The 20,928-nt window shown below is 48.3% G+C and overlaps 9 protein-coding genes across 9 annotated transcripts; 4 read left to right on the plus strand and 5 right to left on the minus strand.

The window, feature by feature from the left end:
* Window positions 1–87: 87 nt before the first annotated feature.
* ASPWEDRAFT_162256 (elongin A domain-containing protein) lies at window positions 88–1,842 on the minus strand. Its single transcript, XM_040829825.1, has 3 exons — window positions 1,604–1,842; window positions 1,459–1,535; window positions 88–1,387 (listed from the first exon to the last, which is right to left on the minus strand). The coding sequence occupies exons 1-3, from the start codon at window positions 1,659–1,661 to the stop codon at window positions 362–364; spliced, it is 1,161 nt and encodes a 386-aa protein (XP_040684443.1). The 5' UTR covers window positions 1,662–1,842; the 3' UTR covers window positions 88–361.
* A 392-nt stretch (window positions 1,843–2,234) lies between these two features.
* ASPWEDRAFT_31479 (uncharacterized protein) lies at window positions 2,235–3,978 on the minus strand (the record flags this gene model as incomplete). Its single annotated transcript, XM_040833553.1, has 7 exons — window positions 2,235–2,428; window positions 2,483–2,710; window positions 2,767–3,284; window positions 3,344–3,389; window positions 3,441–3,762; window positions 3,816–3,915; window positions 3,974–3,978. The coding sequence occupies 7 exons, from the start codon at window positions 3,976–3,978 to the stop codon at window positions 2,235–2,237; spliced, it is 1,413 nt and encodes a 470-aa protein (XP_040684444.1).
* Window positions 3,979–4,767: 789 nt separating this feature from the next.
* Window positions 4,768–5,676, plus strand: ASPWEDRAFT_62202 (uncharacterized protein; the record flags this gene model as incomplete). Its single annotated transcript, XM_040838621.1, has 4 exons — window positions 4,768–4,940; window positions 5,193–5,372; window positions 5,427–5,513; window positions 5,575–5,676. The coding sequence occupies exons 2-4, from the start codon at window positions 5,211–5,213 to the stop codon at window positions 5,674–5,676; spliced, it is 351 nt and encodes a 116-aa protein (XP_040684445.1). The 5' UTR covers window positions 4,768–4,940; window positions 5,193–5,210.
* Window positions 5,574–6,982, minus strand: ASPWEDRAFT_44752 (THO complex subunit 7 family protein). Its single transcript, XM_040836338.1, has 2 exons — window positions 6,875–6,982; window positions 5,574–6,822 (listed from the first exon to the last, which is right to left on the minus strand). The coding sequence occupies exons 1-2, from the start codon at window positions 6,909–6,911 to the stop codon at window positions 5,834–5,836; spliced, it is 1,026 nt and encodes a 341-aa protein (XP_040684446.1). The 5' UTR covers window positions 6,912–6,982; the 3' UTR covers window positions 5,574–5,833.
* Window positions 6,983–9,802: 2,820 nt separating this feature from the next.
* On the minus strand, window positions 9,803–10,334 carry ASPWEDRAFT_44754 (uncharacterized protein). The gene has a single exon (XM_040836339.1). The coding sequence runs from the start codon at window positions 10,222–10,224 to the stop codon at window positions 10,045–10,047; it is 180 nt and encodes a 59-aa protein (XP_040684447.1). The 5' UTR covers window positions 10,225–10,334; the 3' UTR covers window positions 9,803–10,044.
* Window positions 10,335–11,284: 950 nt separating this feature from the next.
* Window positions 11,285–15,526, plus strand: ASPWEDRAFT_54158 (MFS transporter; the record flags this gene model as incomplete). Its single annotated transcript, XM_040838020.1, has 5 exons — window positions 11,285–11,714; window positions 11,772–12,027; window positions 12,085–12,576; window positions 13,503–14,208; window positions 14,255–15,526. The coding sequence occupies 5 exons, from the start codon at window positions 11,285–11,287 to the stop codon at window positions 15,524–15,526; spliced, it is 3,156 nt and encodes a 1,051-aa protein (XP_040684448.1).
* Window positions 15,527–15,978: 452 nt separating this feature from the next.
* ASPWEDRAFT_85592 (uncharacterized protein) lies at window positions 15,979–16,950 on the plus strand (the record flags this gene model as incomplete). The annotated part of the gene is made up of 1 exon (XM_040839574.1): window positions 15,979–16,950. A coding segment is annotated over one exon (972 nt), but the record flags the coding sequence as incomplete, so codon positions are not given.
* Window positions 16,951–17,238: 288 nt separating this feature from the next.
* On the minus strand, window positions 17,239–18,596 carry ASPWEDRAFT_672110 (uncharacterized protein). The gene is made up of 2 exons (XM_040838887.1): window positions 18,038–18,596; window positions 17,239–17,973 (listed from the first exon to the last, which is right to left on the minus strand). Exons 1-2 carry the CDS (start codon window positions 18,285–18,287, stop codon window positions 17,309–17,311), a joined length of 915 nt encoding a protein of 304 aa, XP_040684450.1. The 5' UTR covers window positions 18,288–18,596; the 3' UTR covers window positions 17,239–17,308.
* Window positions 18,597–19,499: 903 nt separating this feature from the next.
* ASPWEDRAFT_118441 (acyl-CoA dehydrogenase family protein) lies at window positions 19,500–20,895 on the plus strand (the record flags this gene model as incomplete). Its single annotated transcript, XM_040828821.1, has 3 exons — window positions 19,500–19,686; window positions 19,734–20,695; window positions 20,743–20,895. The coding sequence occupies 3 exons, from the start codon at window positions 19,500–19,502 to the stop codon at window positions 20,893–20,895; spliced, it is 1,302 nt and encodes a 433-aa protein (XP_040684451.1).
* Between the last annotated feature and the right edge of the window lie 33 nt (window positions 20,896–20,928).

Raw genomic sequence — 20,928 nt, forward strand, 5'->3', positions numbered from 1 at the left:
ATATTTGCTTCCAGACAAGCTACAGAAAGTGCAAAGTCAATCGGACGTCATAATCATCAGAAAACGCTAATCGCAAGACATGCAGTTTAAAACGCCAGAGACCATCTCGAAAAAAACTCCATTGAATGATGCAACAAAGGGCTACCAAGGCTATCCTAGTATCATCCAAGAAAGAAAACAAAGCTTCCTATATCCGTACACCTATGAGTATTGTAGAACGCCGCCGATAAAATAACATGGAATAATCATGCTTTCGTCACATGCCAGTCAGATATAACAAGGATGCATCTACTGGCCGTAGAATGTGTTGAAAAAGAAGTAATGGTCGGGAGGTTAAAGAGAAATGAAGGGTATAATGTTTTCAGGTGACTTTTCTCTTCTTGGGCTGCATGAAGACACTGGGGGCTAATCGTTTTCGAACCATAGGGCGCGGTGCCTGTGCCGGGGAGGTTTTAGATTCGTCGTCATTTGAACTGGTGTCCGCTCCAACAGGCCTGGATGATTCGCGGGTTGGCGTTTGATGCTGAGTCTTGGGTTTAGCTCCCGTGGCAGAGGCCCTTGACAAATCCCTGGCCGGCGATGAAGTCGTTGCAGTTTTTGGCGCAGAAGATGACGCCGAAGCCCGTGAGCTTACTGGGTTCCCAGACTTCAAGGCTCGCAGCCTTGCCTCTCTTTCTTGAAGTGATGGCGAAATTGTTTGATTATTCTGGCTTGCAGGATTAAGGGAGCCTTGTGGCCTTGACCGTCCAGGTGCAATTAACCGTCCAGGTGCGACTGATGGTGGAGGCCCCGTACGTCGAGGCGCAATGGGCTCAGATGGTCGCCTGTGCTCTTCAACAAGAGAACGAGGCGCCTGTCTGACTTGAGAAGCTCGGTTATGCAGCTGCTTTGTTGGAATGGCCAGCACATTATTTCTTTTCTTGGTAGTAAAGATGTTGCTTTTCTTCTTTGTATCTCGCGGAAGCGAAGGACGTTCGAAAGACCATGCAGACGGCCCTTGGGGATCTGAACTGGTGCTACTGAGACCGGAATTGGCACTGGAAAAGACAGGTGCAAGGCCGCCCATTTTTCGATCGTATGAAGCATATCGTTGCTTCGCGGTCGGCCTTTCCTGGGGAAGACGAAGGCTTCGTCGGTCGGGCACGAATTTTGCACTTTTTTCAGCACGCTCAGAGCTGATGCCATCCAGCGCCATCTTCAGTTTCTCTGCATCTTCCTCCACTGCTTTCTGAACCTGTTCCCGGAGGTCGCAGTATACGTCATACCAACAATCGGACTTCTCGGGCAAGTCGTACTCGTCCCACCGGGGTATATCTCGTTTTATGAATTCGAGCCATAGTTCGTCGTCGTCTTTGGATATATGGGGGGATAGTTGTTCTATCAATCTCTAGAAAAGGGGGCATATGTTAGTGATGGTGTCAAGCTGTATGCGATGTCAGATGGAATCCAACGACTCACGAGTTTCTCTGGGCTTTCGATTTTGAGGAGGAACGGGCGAGCGAGGGGATATGGAATATTGCCAATGTCATTTAAAACTGGAAGAAAGAAAAGAAAGGTCAGATTGAAGCTGTAGTGAGAGCTCTGTTAGGGGTGGCGTACGTACACTTCACATTCCTGATAGCAGTCGCCGTGCTAAGCTGCAGCAGCGACGGCGGCGGCATTGTGGTCAAGGGGACAGCAAGCCAAAAAAGCTCAAAAATAATGGCATGAGGAGTTATAATAGATAAATCCTGACAACTGAGTTGAGGATCAAGAAAAAGCTGATCGCAAGTGGTCACTCGTGATAAATGATGCAGTGGTCGATCGCAATGGCCGAAGATGGATGCTGCCTGTCCATCACATGATTTCATGGGGCTGCTCTGGTGCCAAAGAAAGCTTGTGGAATATTCTTCCATTGAATTTGAATGGTGCTTTCAATGCTTGTAATAGCTTTTTACATGGTATTTAATTCAATTATCTAAGATGGCAATTTATTTGGAGTGAAAGAAAATCATTCATGTATGGGCGAATCACTCAAATATATACCATTAATTCAATATTCAATATTTAATATCCAAAAATAGCACAGTAAATTCATGAACCAGTAATCTAAGTGAAGGGAATCAAGGGTAGTAATGAAAAGAAATAGGATATTATAAAAGACAGCATTAAGGGGGCTTCAATAGCCAACTGCGACAGCCTGTAAGTTGTGAGTGATAGACCCGTAGCAGCATCGCTGATGAGTTAGATTATTTTTATTCGTGAGCAGCCAGAATACCATTAGCCTTCGGATTCTGCGATAAAGTCTCTTGATGACTCTCAGGCATCTGGGCCAGCCATGATGGTGGTGTAATACCAGTTTGCTCATGGATGGTGCTCAAAAGAGGAGGGAGGTTTTGCATGATATCTCGTAATGGGCCCACGGAATCACCAGAGCCACTTGAATTCCCTGGAAACAGATTAGAATCTGGCGAATAAGAGGCAAAAAACAAACAGCGCTTACCTGTATTCCATGTCGTGATCTTTGGCTGGAGACCATTGATGGCAGCACCATTGGCTTCGGCCAACCTCTCGTAAGTACCAGTTTCCATCATCTTAAACTGCAGGAATGCCTGTGGCCCGCCGAGAACATCGACAAGAGCACCATAGGCCTTTGCCATCTCCAGAGTTCCTTCAGCTTGACGCTTTTGCTGGTAGAAAGAAGCGTCTGCCTCTTTGCTCTGACGATAATCTGAGATCAACCAGTCAGTTTTGATACTATACATGGAAAAGGTACCATCCACTTACGCAAGGCATCTGCTTCCATCTTTTTCTTATACAACTGCGCATCCGCTCCCTTTTGCGCAGTATAGTAGGCTGCATCTGCATCTTCCTGAGCAGACTCGCGCGCAACCTTGCTCTTGGTGACATCGTTTGCCCTGAGACGCTCAAGCTCCGTCTCAGCACGCGTAGTCTCAACTTCCTTCTGCAGCTCTGCATCTTTCATCTCCGCCTGACGCTGGGCAGAGATCCTGCTCAGCTGCACGCCCATATCAAGCTCTGTTTGGCGGTTCGTGAGCTCCGAGTCAGCCTTGGCCTTTTCAGCCTTGCGTTTTGTCTCCAAGACGGCCGTATCGGCATCGATTTTGGAAATTTCCTGCTTGGTTCTCCCTTTCTTCTCAGCTTCGCCGATTTCACCGCGCATTCTTGCTTCGGCAACATCAATTTTGGCTTGGTTGAGGGCTCCTTCATGAGCTTTGCGACTCAGGAAAGCAAAATACTCGCTGCCAGGGGTATCTTGAAGCTCTTTGACGTTTGCATTGTAACTATGACAATATTAGGAAAAAAAAAATGTATGAATAGCGAAATGGACAGAGAAACTCACATTCGTAACCCAAATTGCTGGAGTTCATTTTGAACATTATCAATGACTATTCAGAGCATAAGTATACGATCCCATCATGTCCAAGAGGGCCACAAACCTTTCGCCTTGAAAATCTGTCTCTCTTTGAATATCTCCTCCATCGACATGCTAGAAACAATGACGCGAGTTTCGCCTTCGATGATTCCCTTTACGATATCCTGCACATGGTTCTTTCTTGCTGGGTTGATTACATCTTTCAGCTTGGAAAAGTCCGATCCTTCGGTGTTTCCAGACAGAAGGAGAGCGTATTTCCTGAGTGCTTCCTGGTTATTATCAGGCCCGATTGTGAAGACGGCTGGCAACGAGAACTGCAATTTCTCGATGGTCATGGCCTGTAGACTCAGCGAGAAGTCAAACGGCGACACGGATATTCTCGAGCACTTAAAAATAGTAGTCAGTAGTTGTTGGATGGATTTAGTGCGTCAAGACTTACTCGTTGGAAAGGAAACACGACGGCTTTCTTGCATATACGAAGATCTTCAATCCCGGCTCCAGTGAGCACGAGATATTCGTTTGCTCGAGCAATTGCGTATCTGCATTATATACTTGATGAGTTTACTGTTCTGGGAGTATGAATAACCAATAACCAACCTCATATTGGTATCTTTGGTGGTGCAATTGTTTCAAGAATATTTGAATTGTAAGCAGAAATATTCATCCAAGTCTCGACTGTTCTTCAAAGGATGAACAGAGTATATAAAATGTAAGAAGAAGTTGGTGCACTGTAGACAAACTATACATATGAAGTATGATACACATAGCATCGAAGACGAAGCCCATTTTTATAAATCTTTCTACGGATAGACAGCCTTGTTCATCCACATACCTATATTAGGCAAGGTGTATAGCATGTGCCCAGTGTATTGTCAATGCCGGCTTAGCAGACAAGGCGCAGATGGTCGCTTCCACATGATGAAGGCAAAATCCACAACATCCGGCATTTCATGAACAGAATAGCCAGTAAGAAGGATTTTTTTCAAGAAGCCTCATTCTACTGACACGCCCGGGCAAATACGCCCGGCAGATGAGGCTGTGTTCATCACAGGATGATCCATTGACAGGCCAGGATTATGCCAACGCCCGAGTTTCGTGGCCGCCCCAAGCACAAAGCGAGAGAGCCTCATGTCAATCTTTATCAAATTGTCTAAGATCAACGATCAGGCTTGGATGATGTCTAGGATGTAGACCTTCCAAGGTTAGACGCGGACGTGAGCCACATCTAAGACTTGTGTTTTTTTGAAATTCTGCTCATGGCCAAGAAGATAGTCGACTGAATATACGAGAGCATGCTCTAGAGTATAATCACTCAAGAGACTCTGATGATATTGCATGGTTGTCGAGGGGAAAGAAGAAGATGTTGATGCTTTATACAGACCTACGTCACGTGCTGCCTCTCCACCCCACCAAAACAAACACTGCAAAATGCCTCTTGGATAGCATCATAGTGAGGGAAGCGTCACATTGCTCTCCTCTTCTCTTCGCTCAACAGATTGTCTATTTGATTGCTTATCCATCCAGGAAATTTTGTGATCTGCTCACTTAAATTACTTTCTCAAAGGTATGTATGATGCTTCTTTTGAATTATTTTTGACCAGTGACAACCTCACGGCCTGTAACACCATGCAAGCCCCTCATCGGCCTGAGACTCCTTCGGGTTTCTCCCATATCATGGAGCTGATGATTATGTTTACGGCATTTATTGCATTGCTATGCAGAAACCAAAGGCTCATGTCAATGCTTCATACATGACATCATTGTCCCTCTTTCATTGCCCCGCTCGTGTCAAGAACGTTGAGTATTAACAACTTAGCTTTAGAATCACCAAAACATGGGTCCACGCTCGCCTCTGGAGGTCTACACCTCCTCAGTCTTGCGCCTTGTCAAGGAGGAGGCGTCTTACCACCGCGAGGAACAAGATCAAAAACAACGGATCCAGCGGATGGAAGGCGAAGAAGGAGATGAGAACAAGGAGTTTTTGTTGAATCAAGAGGTATGCATAGCTCGTTAATCCAAAATGTTCTTGATTGGTGACCCTCAAATACAGCGTCTGGCACTCGAGGAAACCAGAAAGGTCTTCCCCAGCTTGAAGCTGAAAATCGAAGACAACGTGAAAACTCTTGAACATCTACTGGTGAGTTGTTCGATCCGTGTTCCATTGCAGATTGATCAACCGAGCTGAGACTCTATGACAGACTGAGGAGGGCAAGAAGGGCCCCGAAAGCAACGTCGAGCATATCACTGCTGCCAAAGAGGCCATTGCAAAGGCTAAGTCGGCTGAGCGGGAGATCTCTTAAAATGAAAGATTTGCATGAGAAGTCCCTGTGCCTGTGATGTAGTGTCAGGAGGCAAATTTGATGAATATGCAGAATAAGAACATAATGTAAATTAAAAAGAGGTGTCATGATTCCAACGCCGCCAAACCTAACTCCATGCTTGATAATGATTCGATGGCTATGTAATGTCCATTCTGTCGTTCACTTCTTCCCCTTCTTCCAGGTGATCAGGCCGTTCTGCGTTATCTTCCCCTTCGGTCACTTCTCCTTCATCCACCATGGTAGCGTCTTCCTGATCAGGAGATATCTTCTTCTCATTTTCAGCGGTAGTGACCTGCCGTAAAGGTGACGCTGCCCCGGCAGCTGTGATGCTCTTCTCTGCCTGCAGACCCCCGAACGATCGACCGGTCTCATCTTGACTATGAGACGGCGTCGCACTATCTCCATCAGGACGTGGTGTATTCGCTTCGCTGGATTTGCCCTTAGAAGGAACGTCGCCGTCATCCGCATCCGCATCCTCTTGCATACCTTCCCTGCGCTCAACCTCTTCCTTTTCGTCTCGAATGAGGCGTCGAAGCTGCATTCCTTCTTCCACAATACGGCCAAACTGCTCTCGCCTTTCGGACCAAGTTTGCGCGTATTCCTTGCTCTCCTTTTCTAACTCGGTGATTTCTGTTCGTAACTTCTGGAGGTTCGACTGCTGATCTTCGCGAGGCTTGAGAAGCCTGTTGCTCGTAATCTTCTCGGCCAGATCGTCGTAGCTTTTCCGTAGGGCAAGAAGTCGTTGCGCCTCTTCCAGCTGAGACCGCAAGTCAGACGTGTTTTCACGAACGGCTTGCATCGTGGAGAGAATCTGAAGCTTTTCGGCGGCATAGCGCTCCCGTTCCCTCTCGTTACTCGTCAGCAGAAATTGGATGCGCGCAATGCTTCCTTCGAATGCGGCAAAATCAAGAGTCACATCTTCGCGAAAATTGCGCCATTCCTCAAGCCTTTTCTGTTTTTCGGCCTCTGCCGCTGTTGTTGCCTCTTGGTCGGCATCTTCTGGAGGAGGGGTGGGAGGGAGTGTTGCATTCGAGACCACAATCGATTGGGAAGTTAATAGACGTTTCGATATCCGACGGAAGGGTTTTTCTTCAACGTTTAGAAGACGCGATTTGTGAAGAGCATCTGCGAGGGTCAGTATGGGGAGAGAAGAAAAAACAAGAAAGGCCAACCCGACCTTCTTCCGCTTGGTCCAACAATCCATAGGATGCCATCACGTCTAGAATCAATCGAGGCTTGAAAACGACACTGGATGGCCGATGGTGGATCGGTCTTTGTGTCTGTCTGGTGGTGTCTAAGGTCGATGCGAGCGGTCTGGGGGTCGGCGCTAGCGGGCGGAACATCTTCAACCTCTCCACTCCCTGTCGATTCTTCCTGCTACAATCTGGACCGCCTTTGGATCGTCGATTCTCCCACCAACTCCTTCAGCCCCAAAATCAACGGCCCTTCCAGGGTCGTTGGTAGATGGCAGTGCTTGCTTTTGCATATTGTGATCAGCGATTTAGCGATGCCCGTATTCTACTTGCTTATGGTTATTCCGCTACTGCAATCCCCTATTCTTGCTGACCTATCTTAGCTCCACTCAGAGCTCACCAGTGCAACATAGATCAACCCCGACGTTCCTGCATCTACAGAACCGGAACGCACCCTGATCATCGCTAACAGCCCACTGATGGAAATCTTATTTGGCACCACTGCCACGGCTTTCACCGTTGTTGGATCGCCTTCATTTATCCTGCGTCGCTTTCCTACCCCATCATGACGGAAATGTATTCGGGGCTCCATGTGGGCCAACAGTTTGTATCGCTGGAGGAATTTAAAACTGTCGTACGGAGCATCTCTGTAAGGCAGCACTGGGAGCTCCGGGTGACACGGAGCAACAAGAAAAGTGTCGTGATAGGCTGCCGATCGTCTGCTAATTGCTACTTTCGCGTTGTCTGCCGGGCCAACAAAAATGCGACTTATATCACCAGTTTACAAGACAGCCATAGTTGTCGCAGGAACGAGGTTTCACCGGGGACAACACCTGCGCGCTCCGAGGCATCGCATGTTCGGTTTCTTCTGACGGAAATACCAAAACTCTTCGACATGAAGAGCAAGATCAAGGGCCAGGAGGTTGTGGATGCCGTCAAACGCTACCATGGATATGATATTTCGATGAGACAAGCTCAGCGAGCTCTTACAAAGTTGCAGCCGCGACAGGCATCAAGCCAGAATGGCGATACCGGTTATGATGACAGCAGAATTGTTCGCCAGGATACTCAACACCTGCATCCGGAATCACCGGAAAATCAACCTGGCCCATCGTATAGCGGTCTGCCAGGGCAGAGGTGGATTCCAGAAAATATGCGGCCAGAAATCATTGATATCAGTCAGAACGAGCCTCAACGCAGTCCTATTCCAGCCCCGCAGCAGCCCCATGCCCAGTCTGTGGCGCTCGCACCTTCACTGCAACATCCTGCCCCTGCCCCTGCACCTGCACCTGCACCTGTACCTGCTCGATCGCATGAACCAACCCCTCTCAGCCAAAGTACCGCTTCGCCTAATCCGCCGCAGCCTACCTTTGCCCGCACGGCTCCCAATCAAATCCATATAACGCAGACGAAACAGCCGGCACCCCAGACACAACCCCACGACGGTGGAAACACCCATACTTCTCAACCGGTATTTTCAAACTTTAAGATTGAGTTTACCTGTACTACGTGTGGCGCTTTGAACCAGAGTTTCTTTCCGAACCAAGGAAACACTGCGGACGGGAACTACTTGCCTCCGCATCCTGTACCCGAGCAAGCAGCTGATCCAAGGGCTGTAGGCCCATCTCAACCTGGGCCAGGTAACAATAGCAGCAACCCAGTTGGAAGTACGACTGCATTTGAAGGCGCCCCTGTTGCCAACACGCGCGTTATACAACCTCCTTGGCCAGCGGGAGCCCTGGAAGTTCCAATCGCCCCAGCACATTCCTGATTTACTACAGGACTATCAAATGGTCCCTGACTCGCTACCTGTCACAGGTTCATATGATCTGTATCTCATTTGAAGAACCGCTTGATGTAATGTCTAGTATTGAGCTTCTTTTTCGAAGAAGACGCTTGGCATACGGTCATACGGTCAAACATCATTCGACATAAGTCGCGCTGGTAATGGTTCGAATAAACAAGATGATGATCTTGACTGGAATCGGGCGCAAGATTATTCCCACCGGCCCGGCCTGAATCCATCAAGTAAATCTTGCATTGGTCGCACTACCTTGGCCATCATCCTGATCAACAGACTGATCGCGAACATGGAAGAATTGATCTACAACATTTTACTTTATTTCTAACGTCTCTGGACTTTACGAATGAAAGTCCCACGCCATTGAATCAATGCTACTTGAAGAAATTCAGTCATGGCATATGGTCGACTGTTCGAAAAATTGATGCCCACGCGTTTAATAACTTTCTTGAATATATGAAGGGCTTTATCTGCGGCTGTTCTATTTCATACAGGGTTTTGGTACATAACCTTATTGCCTATTTGCACCTATTGGGTTAATCGCGATTGTCCGTTTAGCGTGACTGTTCATATATCAGCTATGTACATGACTGTTGCCACAGTATATAATATCTCATTCAGAACTTCGTTGGAGTTGAATTGTGAAATAAATTTATTAATTACTTGATTTTCTTAAACTTTTGTTTGATTTTTGCAACCTTTGGGTAGTTGGGTAATTGACAAAATGCTGCCTGAAGAAACGATACTACTCGTGCCACGACGAAATCGAAATTGAATACTGCAAATTCTGGCTTCAAAGATTACTACAGAGAGAGGAATAAACTTCTGAAGTGTCTCGTCAAATGTACATTCGGGATTTCCCTCAGCATTGAATTGACGAATCCAATCTTCGCGTGGAAGCCGGATGGAAGAGGGATTCCTAGTCACGTCATCCGTCTGCTTTGTGCCATAATTCCCGGGCTGCCTCGTCCGTTTTCTGAACAGCCTTGACACGGTCATATCTAATTTTGTTTATATTTATTGAAGAGGACATACTGGATGTCTTGATCCGCCCGAATTGAAGCAGGGATACGTCTTCGAGCTTCCATGGGAAAGATTATGATTCTTAATTGTCGGCATCATCCTGGAGACATGATTGTTGGAGGATTTTCCATCACCCAGCAATACTCAATAAGGATATCCTGGACTCTATGTACAAAATAGCAGACGATTCAAGGTGTCTTTCATTGGAAGTACATATAAGCATCACGCAGGGAAAACTTGACCTGAGCTTTCACAGACGGAGTCCTCCATGCAGCCTACCCTTTTCAACAGAATCATTCAAGATGCATATATATATATATATACTCTGTACTATGCTCCAGCATATATTTTGCTTGCCTTGATCTTTCTTTCCCAAAAGGGCAAGGTCGATGACATAACTCCGCATCTGTATCGGGGGTTTGCCGATCGCACATTTTCTTTTCCTTTGACAACGGACTGTTCTGGCTCACCGTTGATACTTGAAAGTGGAAATGTCTTGATGTGCGACATGCGAGTCGTGGCCTGTCAATAGCTCGGAATAACCACTGATTAGCAACTTCCCAAGCGGAATTCGTCCAGCGCCGCCTCCATCGGACGTCCGACGAGGCCATCGCGGATGCCGACGTAACCGCTCCACATCCGACCAGACGGTTTCTCTTTTTTGGAGCCAAAATGCACAAAGAAAGGCGGAATTGGCCCGACAGGCTCCCTGCGTTTGGAGTGTGAGCAGATCAGGGGAGAGGGGCTTTCTGACTGGCCTGTCAGTGGCGCAGATTCTGACCGTCGGTGTAGGGTCCGATGCACGCCTGGAGTTATTGATAAGGCCCAATTTATCCCTTGATATCCCTGCAAGATGTGTTGCTGCTATTGCTGCGTTTGGAAAAACCGGGATAGTAAAGGATCATCTAGGCTGTTTGAAAAATCTTCTTGATACCCGATACCTTTTCTACTGGCTGCTGTGAGTCAACTGTTGCTCTCGAGGAGCCTTGCCACCGAGCTATAAAACAGCAGCATTGAATTATGTTTTAAACCGATGCTGTGTGAGAACGGTGTTTGTTTAAAATTGATTGTCCTTTTTGTACATCGAGGAAATATTCTGGTATACTAATGAGGTTGTGATATCTTGGATTCTATCTCATTGGCCTACACAGTCGATATACGACATCGGAGAATGGACCGGCAACGAGCCGCAGAGAAGGCTCTGCATGACCAGACAAATATCCTGCCCTTTAAACAGTTGATGATTGTCTTTACCAGTCTTGCGATATCATTGCTCATCTCATTTGTGGACCAGAACGGAATCAGCGTTACCCTGCCCACGATTGCCAAAGACCTCAACGCAGAAAGCACCATTTCATGGGCTGGCACCTCATCACTGATCGCAAACACCGTGTTTACGGTCCTGTATGGCCGCCTTTCAGATATCTTTGGTCGGAAGATCGTGTACCTGTGTGCGCTGGCTCTGCTGTGCATCGCGGACTTGCTGTGTGGCCTTTCTCAAAATGCCGCCATGTTCTATGTCTTCAGAGGTCTTGCCGGTATTGCAGGAGGTGGTATTGCATCTGTGACCATGATCATCGTCTCCGACGTGGTGACATTAAGAGATCGTGGCAAGTACCAGGGAGTCCTGGGTGCGTCTTTGGGAATGGGAAACGTCATCGGGCCCTTTATCGCAGCGGCCTTTATCATGAAATCAACTTGGCGAGGCTTCTTCTGGCTGATTTCTCCTCTGTCGGCATGCTCAATTATCGTTGGATACTTCTTGATCCCAAACAATGCCCGGCAGGATGGCCTCAGAACGAACATGCGTCGGATTGACTACTACGGCATTCTTGCCTCTTCAATCGGGATCATATTCTTACTGATTCCCATCTCCGGCGGTGGTTCTTACTTTGAGTGGGACTCTGCCATGGTGATCAGTATGCTTGCGATTGGAAGTTGTTCCTTGATTGCCTTCATTTTTATTGAATGGAAAGTGGCGTCACTGCCCATGCTTCCCAGTAAGTTCTGGCAGTTTTCACCTCTCAGATAAGATGGATACTGACTTGTATGACTAGTTGTCTTCTTTAAGAACAGAGTTCTTTGTGCACTGTTCATTCAAAGCTTTCTCTTGGGAGCGGTCTACCAGGCATACCTTTATTATTTACCATTATACTACCAAAACGCTCGAGGATGGTCTCCGATTGTGTCTGCAGCATTAACGGCACCTATGGTCACCTGCCAATCGTTGTCTTCCATCGCTTCTGGGCAGTACATTTCACGATGCAAGCGATACGGAGAGGTCATCTGGCTTGGTTTTGGTCTTTGGACGCTGTAAGTGTAAATGTGAACCGTCTTTTCCTTGTGATTATTCTAACTGAATTTCTATAGGGGCGCTGGCTTAACCCTGCTGTTCAATGTCCATACTAGTCCTGGTGCGATTGCAGTCATTGTCGGTGTGGTAGGGATGGGTGTTGGATTCACTTTCCAGCCCACCCTGGTCGCCATGCAGTCGCACTGCACAAAGTCCCAACGTGCCGTGGTTATATCAGATCGGAACTATTTCCGCTGTCTCGGGGGTGCGTGTGGACTGGCCGTCTCTGCTGCTCTTCTGCAAGCAACGCTTCGGTCCAATCTGCCCGAAGGATACCAAAATTTGGTGCACTCGACTTATTCGCTTCCCTCCCGGTCAAACGTTTCGGATGCAGACTGGGCTAGTATACTTGCCGCATACGCTAAAGCGTCGCGTGCAGTTTTCATCCTGCAAATACCTCTTATTGGAGCGGCGTTCCTGGCTTGTGTATTCATTCGGGATCGTGGTTTGGAGAGAGTCAAAGAGCCCGAGGAGGAAAAGGCAGAAGCGCAGCAGAAAGCACTTGAAGAGCAGCGCGCGAACGGTCTTTCGGCAGAGGCATCTGAGATCGAGGGGTCTGATGAAAGAGCAAAGGCCGAGCCAAGAGCAGATGCTGAGTCACCTGCTGCGAAGAATACATCGGAGAGCAATCAGGAGAGCAAGACGTCGTGATTGATGTCTACACCGAAGACGTTTCGTTCCGTGTCAATCCTGTGGATCGCATTAGATGCATCGGTGGCGTTTTGTTTTCATAGAGCATAGAGTAAAGCAACTTGATATAGATAATGTTTGAATTGAGATATGATCATTGATTTTGGAATGCTCATGAGAACACCCTGTGAATTGATACACTAAACAAACCAACGGAAGGAATGGTGGATTATAGATTCCGTATCTATTCTACTGTAGCAGAGTTAATAGAGAGCGTACCCTCAACAGACCCAAATCGGACAAAGTGAAGCTATTCCCGCCAGCGGGTCTAGTCTATTTCTGGACATGCCGGATGGAACCGCAAAAGTCTTGGCGCCGTCGGTTTCTCCGACGCATCTCGACTCCATCTCGACTCTCCAGGCATCTTCTTGCGATATCTGGAAATATACATATTCATCGCTGATAATTTGGGCGAGATGGATATGCTTCAATCTCTGCATTATGGATATCACTGAGCCTTCAACTTCTGCTTCAAGGGATTACAACCCTCGGAAGCGCGGGAGAACGGCCTGTTCACGATGTAAGACAAGGAAGCAGAAGGTGTGTAATGTACCTGTATGACTGAGCCAGGGATGCAGCTTTAACATGAAATAGTGTGACAATGAGTATCCTGTGTGCTCGAATTGCCAAAAAGCTGGAGCCGACTGCGATAAATCCAGCGTTCGGCAGGAGAATTCGTCGCAGAACCAGTCAGCGTTTTCCGTCCGTTTTTTCTGAGAATGAGGATACTAATTACCTACGATAGATATACACGTACTTTGGAACAGCGCATTGCGTATCTAGAGTCTCAATTAGAAGGCAAAATAGCCAGCAGCAATGCTAGCAACAACGCCACTCATCCCGTTGCTGCTTTACTATCGCCTCAGAATCAGGATACTCCTCAGACAGGCTCGATGGCTGGGATTGATAATAACCCAGTCGGTGAGCTGGCGGGATTCCTCGCTTTGAACCCCTCAGAGGCACCTGCATATGTGGGCTCTAGCTCTGGGCTTTCCCTGGCTGCAAATCTTGGAGAGATGGTTCAAGCAACGGTGTGGAATCAGATCCTCTCCCCTTTCTACAGCCAACAGAATCAATCTTCTAGAGGTAATGGGGTAGATTCAGGACCAAAGTCTACCGGCTTCCCCCCTCAACCACCGCATGCTCAGAGTGGCACTCGGAATCGAGCGTCCAGGGTAGAGGAGGTGCTTGCAAATAGTGCTGAGCCACCGAATGATGTCATGGGGACGAGGATCTTGAATGCATATCTCACAAGGCTTCACGTCCGCTATCCCTTTCTTGACAGGGACGAGTTGTGGCGGTTGCATGGGGATCGCTGCAGGCTAGCAAAGGTCAAACGTGAGGAGCTTTCAAAGGCTGAAAGGTTTGGGATATTCAAAATCTACGTGGTATATGCAATCGGAGCGACCCTGATCCAGTTGAGCGAGAAATACACATATGTGGCTCCTGAGGTACGTATTCCAATGGGTCTTTTTCTACCAACTCTGACCATTATAGCGATTTTACATGACCGCTCTTCAACATGTGCCAGCAATGTGTGAAACACGATCGGTGGAGAATATAGAGGCCATGACTCTTCTTGTAGTGTACCACCTTAGATCTGCATCAAATCATGGTATGTGGTACATGGTTGGTCTTGCCATGCGTACTGCCATTGATCTTGGACTTCATCGGAAAGCAAACGAGGCTCATCTTGATCCTTTTACTGCTCAAATGCGTCGGCGGCTGTTCTGGACGGTCTATTATCTAGAAAGAGTCGTGTCGATGTCTCTTGGGCGACCGTTCAGTCTTGCAGACAGGCATATCGATCTTCCCTTACCGTTGGATGTGGACGACGATGTGCGTGATCCAGCGCTGTTGACCAACCGTCAACCAACGGATAGACTGTCGACTTTGACATTCGCAATATACTTGACTCAGCTACGTCGCATTGATTCCAAAATCCAACACAAAATCTACCGGGCGGATCAACCGCTGCATGCCCTTCGATCGAAAATGGATGGCCTTTTCTTCGAACTGCAAGAGTGGAAGGAATCCGCCACGGCGCGTTTCAGTGGGCCTGATCTTGACTATCCCATGCTTCATTATAACAGGGCGCTACGGATACTGATCCAGCCCTTCTTACCTTCTCTTCCCCTCTCTGATCCATATTATCATATCTGTCTTCGGGCGGCCGGGGATATTTGTCAGACTCACAAAAAACTACATCAAACACCCGGGTATGGCCACTCATTTCTGGCAGTTCAGACGGTCTTCATGGCAGGCGTTACCCTTTTGTATGCCTTATGGACGCATACGGATGAAATATGGTCAGTCCAGATGAGCAACGACATACGCGCGTGCTCGACCGTTCTATTCGTGATGGGAGAACGAGCAGCATCAGTCAAGAAATACCGCGACGCATTCGAGTTACTTGTCAACGCAGCCATGGAGAAGCTTGAAGGCGACGAAACTGCCAAGAGTGTCGGTATGGCCGAACTGATGACTGCCCAACAAGGTGGGAATACCTTCCCCGGAGCTGGAACTGGCATGTTCAAACCCGAAGATGTTTCCACGACGAACCCACTGGGCGTGGCATCGGATGGGGGCTGGGGATCGCAGATGCAGGCGGACTGCGAGAACCACGGGGTTCGGATGGCGATGCAACTTGCTCCTTGGATAGACCTGAACCAGGAGAGTCAGTTGTGGATGCCTGATTTTGAGACATTTGAAAATATGTCTGGTACACTTTGGGGATGCGGAGATTCCACTCCATTTGATGCGCTTTGAGATGACCTCTCTGTGAGACATACTCTGTCTACGAAGACTGCAACACTCAGTCTTGAGCCAGCAATTTCGTGACAGCTTGAATACATATCATCGGAAAATCCTGATACTTCTCATGCTACAAGTCAGTCTACAAAGACTGCTAGATCTAATCTATGCTCCGAGGCAGCGATGCTACGTCACAGTTTGATAAAATGTCAAAACGAACCCTGGTAAACTTCTTCGACCAGACTGTTTGGGAGATCACTGCCTGTATACAAGGTCTACAACGCACCGCTGCAGCCTACTGTAGCTTTAGGTGGATGGCAACTTTCCTTCGATTTCCAACCTTCTATCATTCAACGACTTGATCACTACACTCCTTCACTATGCTGCCAACCACCAACGATCACTTATCAATTTACTATTCATAACCTCCTGTTTATCATTCATTACCAAACAAAATGGAATTCCCCAGTCTCGGATGTCTGGCTCAATTCCCATACGAGATCCGCGAACAAATCTGGCTACAGTTCATCCCCGACGGCCAGGATACCGTGCTTTTACGCACCCCAAAGACAGATCTGCGCATCCTCCGCGCTAGTAAAAGCATCCACGACGAGATATCGCTGTTGCTGTACCGACGGTCCTGTCTGGAATTCGACGTCTCCGCGATCTACTACCAAAGGAAGGAACGATGGACCACTGTCTACTTAAGGCGGGGCCGACAGGAGCGAGCACAACTGGAGGAGCCACAAGCTACGTGGATTCTTCGAAACAAAGAAGACGCGAGAACACGGGGCTTTGATAATCTTCCCTTCCACAGAATCGATCGTGTGGTTGCGAATCTCTTCGCGCCCGACCCTAAAGACGCAGGCAAGCTATTCTGTCTCTGGCAGAGAGTGCGTGCCCTAGTCGAACTGCTGAAGGGCGCGGAAAAGATTCGAAATTTGACCATCCGACTGTGCAAACGCGACGGCCAGGATTGGTTCGACAGAGATCGCGGAATGAATCACAGTATGAGGCTGCTACGAGGAGAAACCCACTGTGACCATGACGTGGCGGTGTTACCGTTCTGCACACTACAGAATGTCGAAAACATCACGGTTGAAGCTCACTCGGCGGAACTGGAGCAAAGGATGAACTGGCGAGTGATCAACGTGGGAAAAATCCAGGAGAGCGAGGCCCGGCTTGCTGTATCTCGACGCGTGGGGTTTGAGTATATGTGGCTGCATGCGGATTTGTGGAAATATGCGCCTGGGCGGACGGCGAGGCTTATGCGGTGGGATTTTCTCCGGCAGTGGTTTCTGCAGAAATGCAACGGGGAGTCTGAGTTTGAAGAGCGGACTCGGGGGGTCTTGGATGAGTTTCCGGAGCTACATCATAGGCGCCCTAGAGATATGATGGTGATTTCGAGTATGATTTACGATATGGTGTGTTTATATTACGATATGGAGGCACAGCAGGAGAAGAAGATGCACGAGTGGGAGGAGAAAAAGGGGATCCCGCCGGCAGCGTCTTTGGAGTTTTCCGAGACGTATGATGTGGATGAATTGTGGGAGAAGCATAGCAAGGGAAAGACAACGGAGGAGATGTTGTCTATATCGACATTGTATGAGAAAGGAGGTTGCGTTGAAGATGAATCTATAGGTGCTGAGTCTCTATAGCTATGGTACATATATACAATATTATACACGATTATTATAAACTGTGCGGCCTGGGATCAACCCAGAGAGGATCTAGATAGTAGATCAAGCCATGTCCGATAGAAGCAGCCAACGGACCAACCTGATTACTATGTTAGCATCATCTCATACAATATAAGATATGAAGCAGAAAACTCACCCAATGAATCCAATGATACCCCGGAAAGCCGGTCGCGACATAAACACCAAAACAGCGCGCCGGATTGACACTGGCCCCGATATAGCCCTCTCTCGTAAACGCCGACCCCCAACTGACAATCCCCAGCACAATGCCCACCAACCACGGCGACGCCGCATGGCCAAACAGCCTCGCCTGGCGCGGATCCAACGCAACCCCAAACTCCACATACACGAGAATCAAACAACTCATAAACTCAATCACCAGGGCATCTTTCACCGGCACGACGTCGGTGTCGAAATAGCACCCGCCGACGGTGAACTCGCGACTCCCGTACGCAGTCCGCATGGCCCAGCCAGCGAGCGCACCGCCGAACGTCTGCCCGGCTAGATAGAGCACCATGCGCGGGAAGGAAATCATACGGGCAAAAAAGGTGGCCATGGTGATGGTGGGACTGATGTGGCCGCCGCTGGAGGGGGAGAAGGTGTAGATGAGCAGCGGGATGAGGAGGAGGTTGGTGATGCCGCCGAAGAGGGGGGAGAAGAAGGTGACGGTGTGGTAGATGCCGGCTTCAGTTTTGGGGGCTGCGAGGGTGGAGGGGGCGTGGATTGTTACCCAGGAGGTGATGAAGGTGTTCATCATGCTGCCTATCATTCGTTAACACTCATCTTCGAATGTAGTATAGAAGGTAAATAGTATAAGAGGTCATACCAATGCACTCCAACACCGCAAACTTCCACAAATCCATACTCTTAAAGCCACGCAGATCAAAAACCTCAGACAGATGCATACTGGGCGCCGCATCGGGAACCTTCTTCAACAGCTTCGAATTCCGGGGATCGTTACGATCAAAGTATTCCTGGGGCCCGCCCAGTCTGCCCGCAAAGGGGGGAATGGCCGGAGACACGCTGGGTTGGCGTTCATGGCTTTCGTATTCGGGGAGGCCCGAGATGACGACCATGGCTGAGCAGACAGAGCTGAATGAGATGAAAAAAAGAAAAGACGTAAGGCTACATTTCCGTTTTCACGCGACATATTCACCTTTGTATATGCGGCTTAAGGAAAGACCCGGAAAGAGAGTGGATACGACAGCCGTTTGTTTCGCAGTTACGGAAGTTTGCATAGCCAGAGTTTGCGCAGCATTTCAGCTATTCGTCACACACAGCATACCAGTGACCACGAGTCAGTCGCCCGAGAAGGAACATCGGCAATCCGAAAAGCTGCAAGATCCGAAACGGGGAAAAGTGGAGCTGCGATAAGAAGGCAGAAAAGCTTCTGGAAGCAAACGATTTGGCAATTGCATTATGTCGTTTCAATGGGCGGGAGGAGCGTGATTGGCCGGATTAGCTGGAGAGATCGGCCCATGTGGACTGGGGTGGATTCGGATAAGATATTATAAATGAGGTTAATAATGCTCAGTCTGACAGTAACTGAGTATAAGCGAGATGGAAGAATAAATAGTATAATGAACAAGAATAGGAATAAGGATGAGGATAAGAGTATAAGCACTATGTTAGTATAGTGCACTCTGTAGTAGTAGAGACAGCCTGAGTGGCAATGTTAGTCATCATTCAGACATTCAGATGAAGAGAATGGAGAAAAGAAATAGAAAGAAAAAGAAAAGAAGACAAGAAGACAAGAAGAAGCCAAGAGCGTATTTAAAGGACAGCTTATCATTGCATCTGTCTTGACTCATTTGATGAATCAAGATATCAAGTGCAGTTATTAACCAACTTATCATCCCTGTTGAGATAAGACTCATAGCACACTTAGATTGCATTCTAAGGACCCGTGAAATCGAGTTTCCCACCCGTAATTCTTATTTAGTTTAGCTAATTATAAAGACAACTCATTATATCTACGATTTAACTCTTCTTTCTTATGACTCTTATTACTCTTAGGAGTTTCTGATATTGCATCTTTAACTATATCTATCTCTTTATACTCTAAAATTTCCCCTAAACAGAGGAATGAAATCCCGATAATATTGATATATCTAGTTCTATATCGTAACATCCATCTTCATGCTTCAGAATGAAACCTGTAGCTATTAGCATAAACCAGATATTCGATCATGTTCAACGTACTTGTACTACCCGGACCGAGGTATGACGTGCGGGGTCATCAGTATATCATCCCCAGAGCATACCAAGCAGAACATCTCATCAACAACATGAATTTCGACTTACCACCAGAATTAACTGCTTATGTCGAGTCCATTGACTCCTTCATCAAATCCGACATCCTCCCTCTGCAGTATTCAAACGACAATAACCGCTTCTTCGATCACCGACGGGAATACACCCGCACCGACTGGGAGAATGGCGGAATCCCATCCAAACAATGGGAGGACCTACTCCGTATTCACCCTCATCTGCAATCTAATAGATTAGTCTAATAAATCCAGAACAAGCCCGTGTTCTCGCCCAAAGGAATGGATTCTACAGCTTCGCCCTCCCAAAACCATACGGCGGATCAGGACACCCACACACCAACCTATACATGTCCGCGATCCGCTTCCACCTCGCCTCCCACCCAACCTACGGAGGAGGGATAGGGCTAGCCAACGATCTCCAGAACGAACACAGTATAGTCGGCAACTTTCCCGATCTCCTCATGCTGCACCACTTTGGTAGTGATGCGCAGCGGGACACGTACATTCCCGCCCGGCTAAGGGGGGAGTTTCGCGTGACGTTCGGCCTGACGGAGCCTGGACACGGGAGTGATGCGACGTTTATGGAGAGTGAGGCGAAGGCGGTGCGAGGGGGGTACGAGATATCTGGGGTGAAGAAGTGGCAGACGGGAGCGCATGCCTGTACGCATTTGATTATCTTTGCGAGAACGGGGGGGAAGGATGGCGAGGGGAGGGGGGTTACGGCGTTTATTGTGCCTCGGCAGACGGAGGGGGTGAGGGTTGTTAGTTATGAGTGGACGCTGAATATGCCGACGGATCATGCGACGGTGGAGCTGGATCGAGTGTGGGTGGGATCGGATGCGGTGCTGGGGAAGGTGGACGAGGGACTGGCGGTGGCGCAGACATTTGTGCATGAGAATCGCATTCGACAGGCGGCGAGTTCGTGTGGTGCGGCCAAGTACTGTCTGGATAGGAGTGTGGAGCGGGCGAGAGAAAGAAGGATTTGGGGAGGGAAGAGGCTGGCCGAGAACCAGGCGATACAGTTTCCTGTGGTTGAGCTGATGACGCAGGTGGAGATGTTGCGGTTGCTCATCCTCAAGACAAGCTGGGAGATGGATCGCATTGAGGGTGATCGGCCGTGGGTGGAGACTGAGAGAAGACTCAGCGATAAAGTTGCCATGTGTAACTACTGGGCGAATCGGTTGGTGTGCCAGGCTGCAGATGAGGCTATTCAGGTAGGACGATTCCGGCATCTGCAGTATATGGAGTGCTGATGAAGTAGATACACGGGGGCGATGGATACTCGCGACACTACCCATTCGAGCATATATATCGCCATTTCCGACGATATCGCATCACCGAAGGAGCAGAAGAGATCCAGATGCGCAAGATTGCTGCGTATCTTTTTGGCTTTGGGCCGAAAGAGAAGCTTTGATGGACAGTCCCTAACTCAGACATTATTCAGTCA

Source organism: Aspergillus wentii (assembly GCF_001890725.1).
Source record: "Aspergillus wentii DTO 134E9 unplaced genomic scaffold ASPWEscaffold_8, whole genome shotgun sequence".
Taxonomy (NCBI): domain Eukaryota; kingdom Fungi; phylum Ascomycota; class Eurotiomycetes; order Eurotiales; family Aspergillaceae; genus Aspergillus; species Aspergillus wentii.

Coding starts and splice junctions, on each gene's coding strand:
- ASPWEDRAFT_162256 (XM_040829825.1), bottom strand. CDS start 1,661: ATGCCGCCGCCGTCGCTGCTGCAGCTTAGCACGGCGACTGCTATCAGG. Junction 1,536..1,603: donor TGCTATCAGGAATGTGAAGT/GTACGTACGCCA, acceptor TCTTTCTTCCAG/TTTTAAATGACATTGGCAAT. Junction 1,388..1,458: donor TCGAAAGCCCAGAGAAACTC/GTGAGTCGTTGG, acceptor CCCCTTTTCTAG/AGATTGATAGAACAACTATC.
- ASPWEDRAFT_44752 (XM_040836338.1), bottom strand. CDS start 6,911: ATGGCATCCTATGGATTGTTGGACCAAGCGGAAGAAG. Junction 6,823..6,874: donor GTTGGACCAAGCGGAAGAAG/GTCGGGTTGGCC, acceptor TGACCCTCGCAG/ATGCTCTTCACAAATCGCGT.
- ASPWEDRAFT_44754 (XM_040836339.1), bottom strand. CDS start 10,224: ATGTCGCACATCAAGACATTTCCACTTTCAAGTATCAACGGTGAGCCA.
- ASPWEDRAFT_672110 (XM_040838887.1), bottom strand. CDS start 18,287: ATGGTCGTCATCTCGGGCCTCCCCGAATACGAAAGCCATGAACGCCAA. Junction 17,974..18,037: donor TGCGGTGTTGGAGTGCATTG/GTATGACCTCTT, acceptor AACGAATGATAG/GCAGCATGATGAACACCTTC.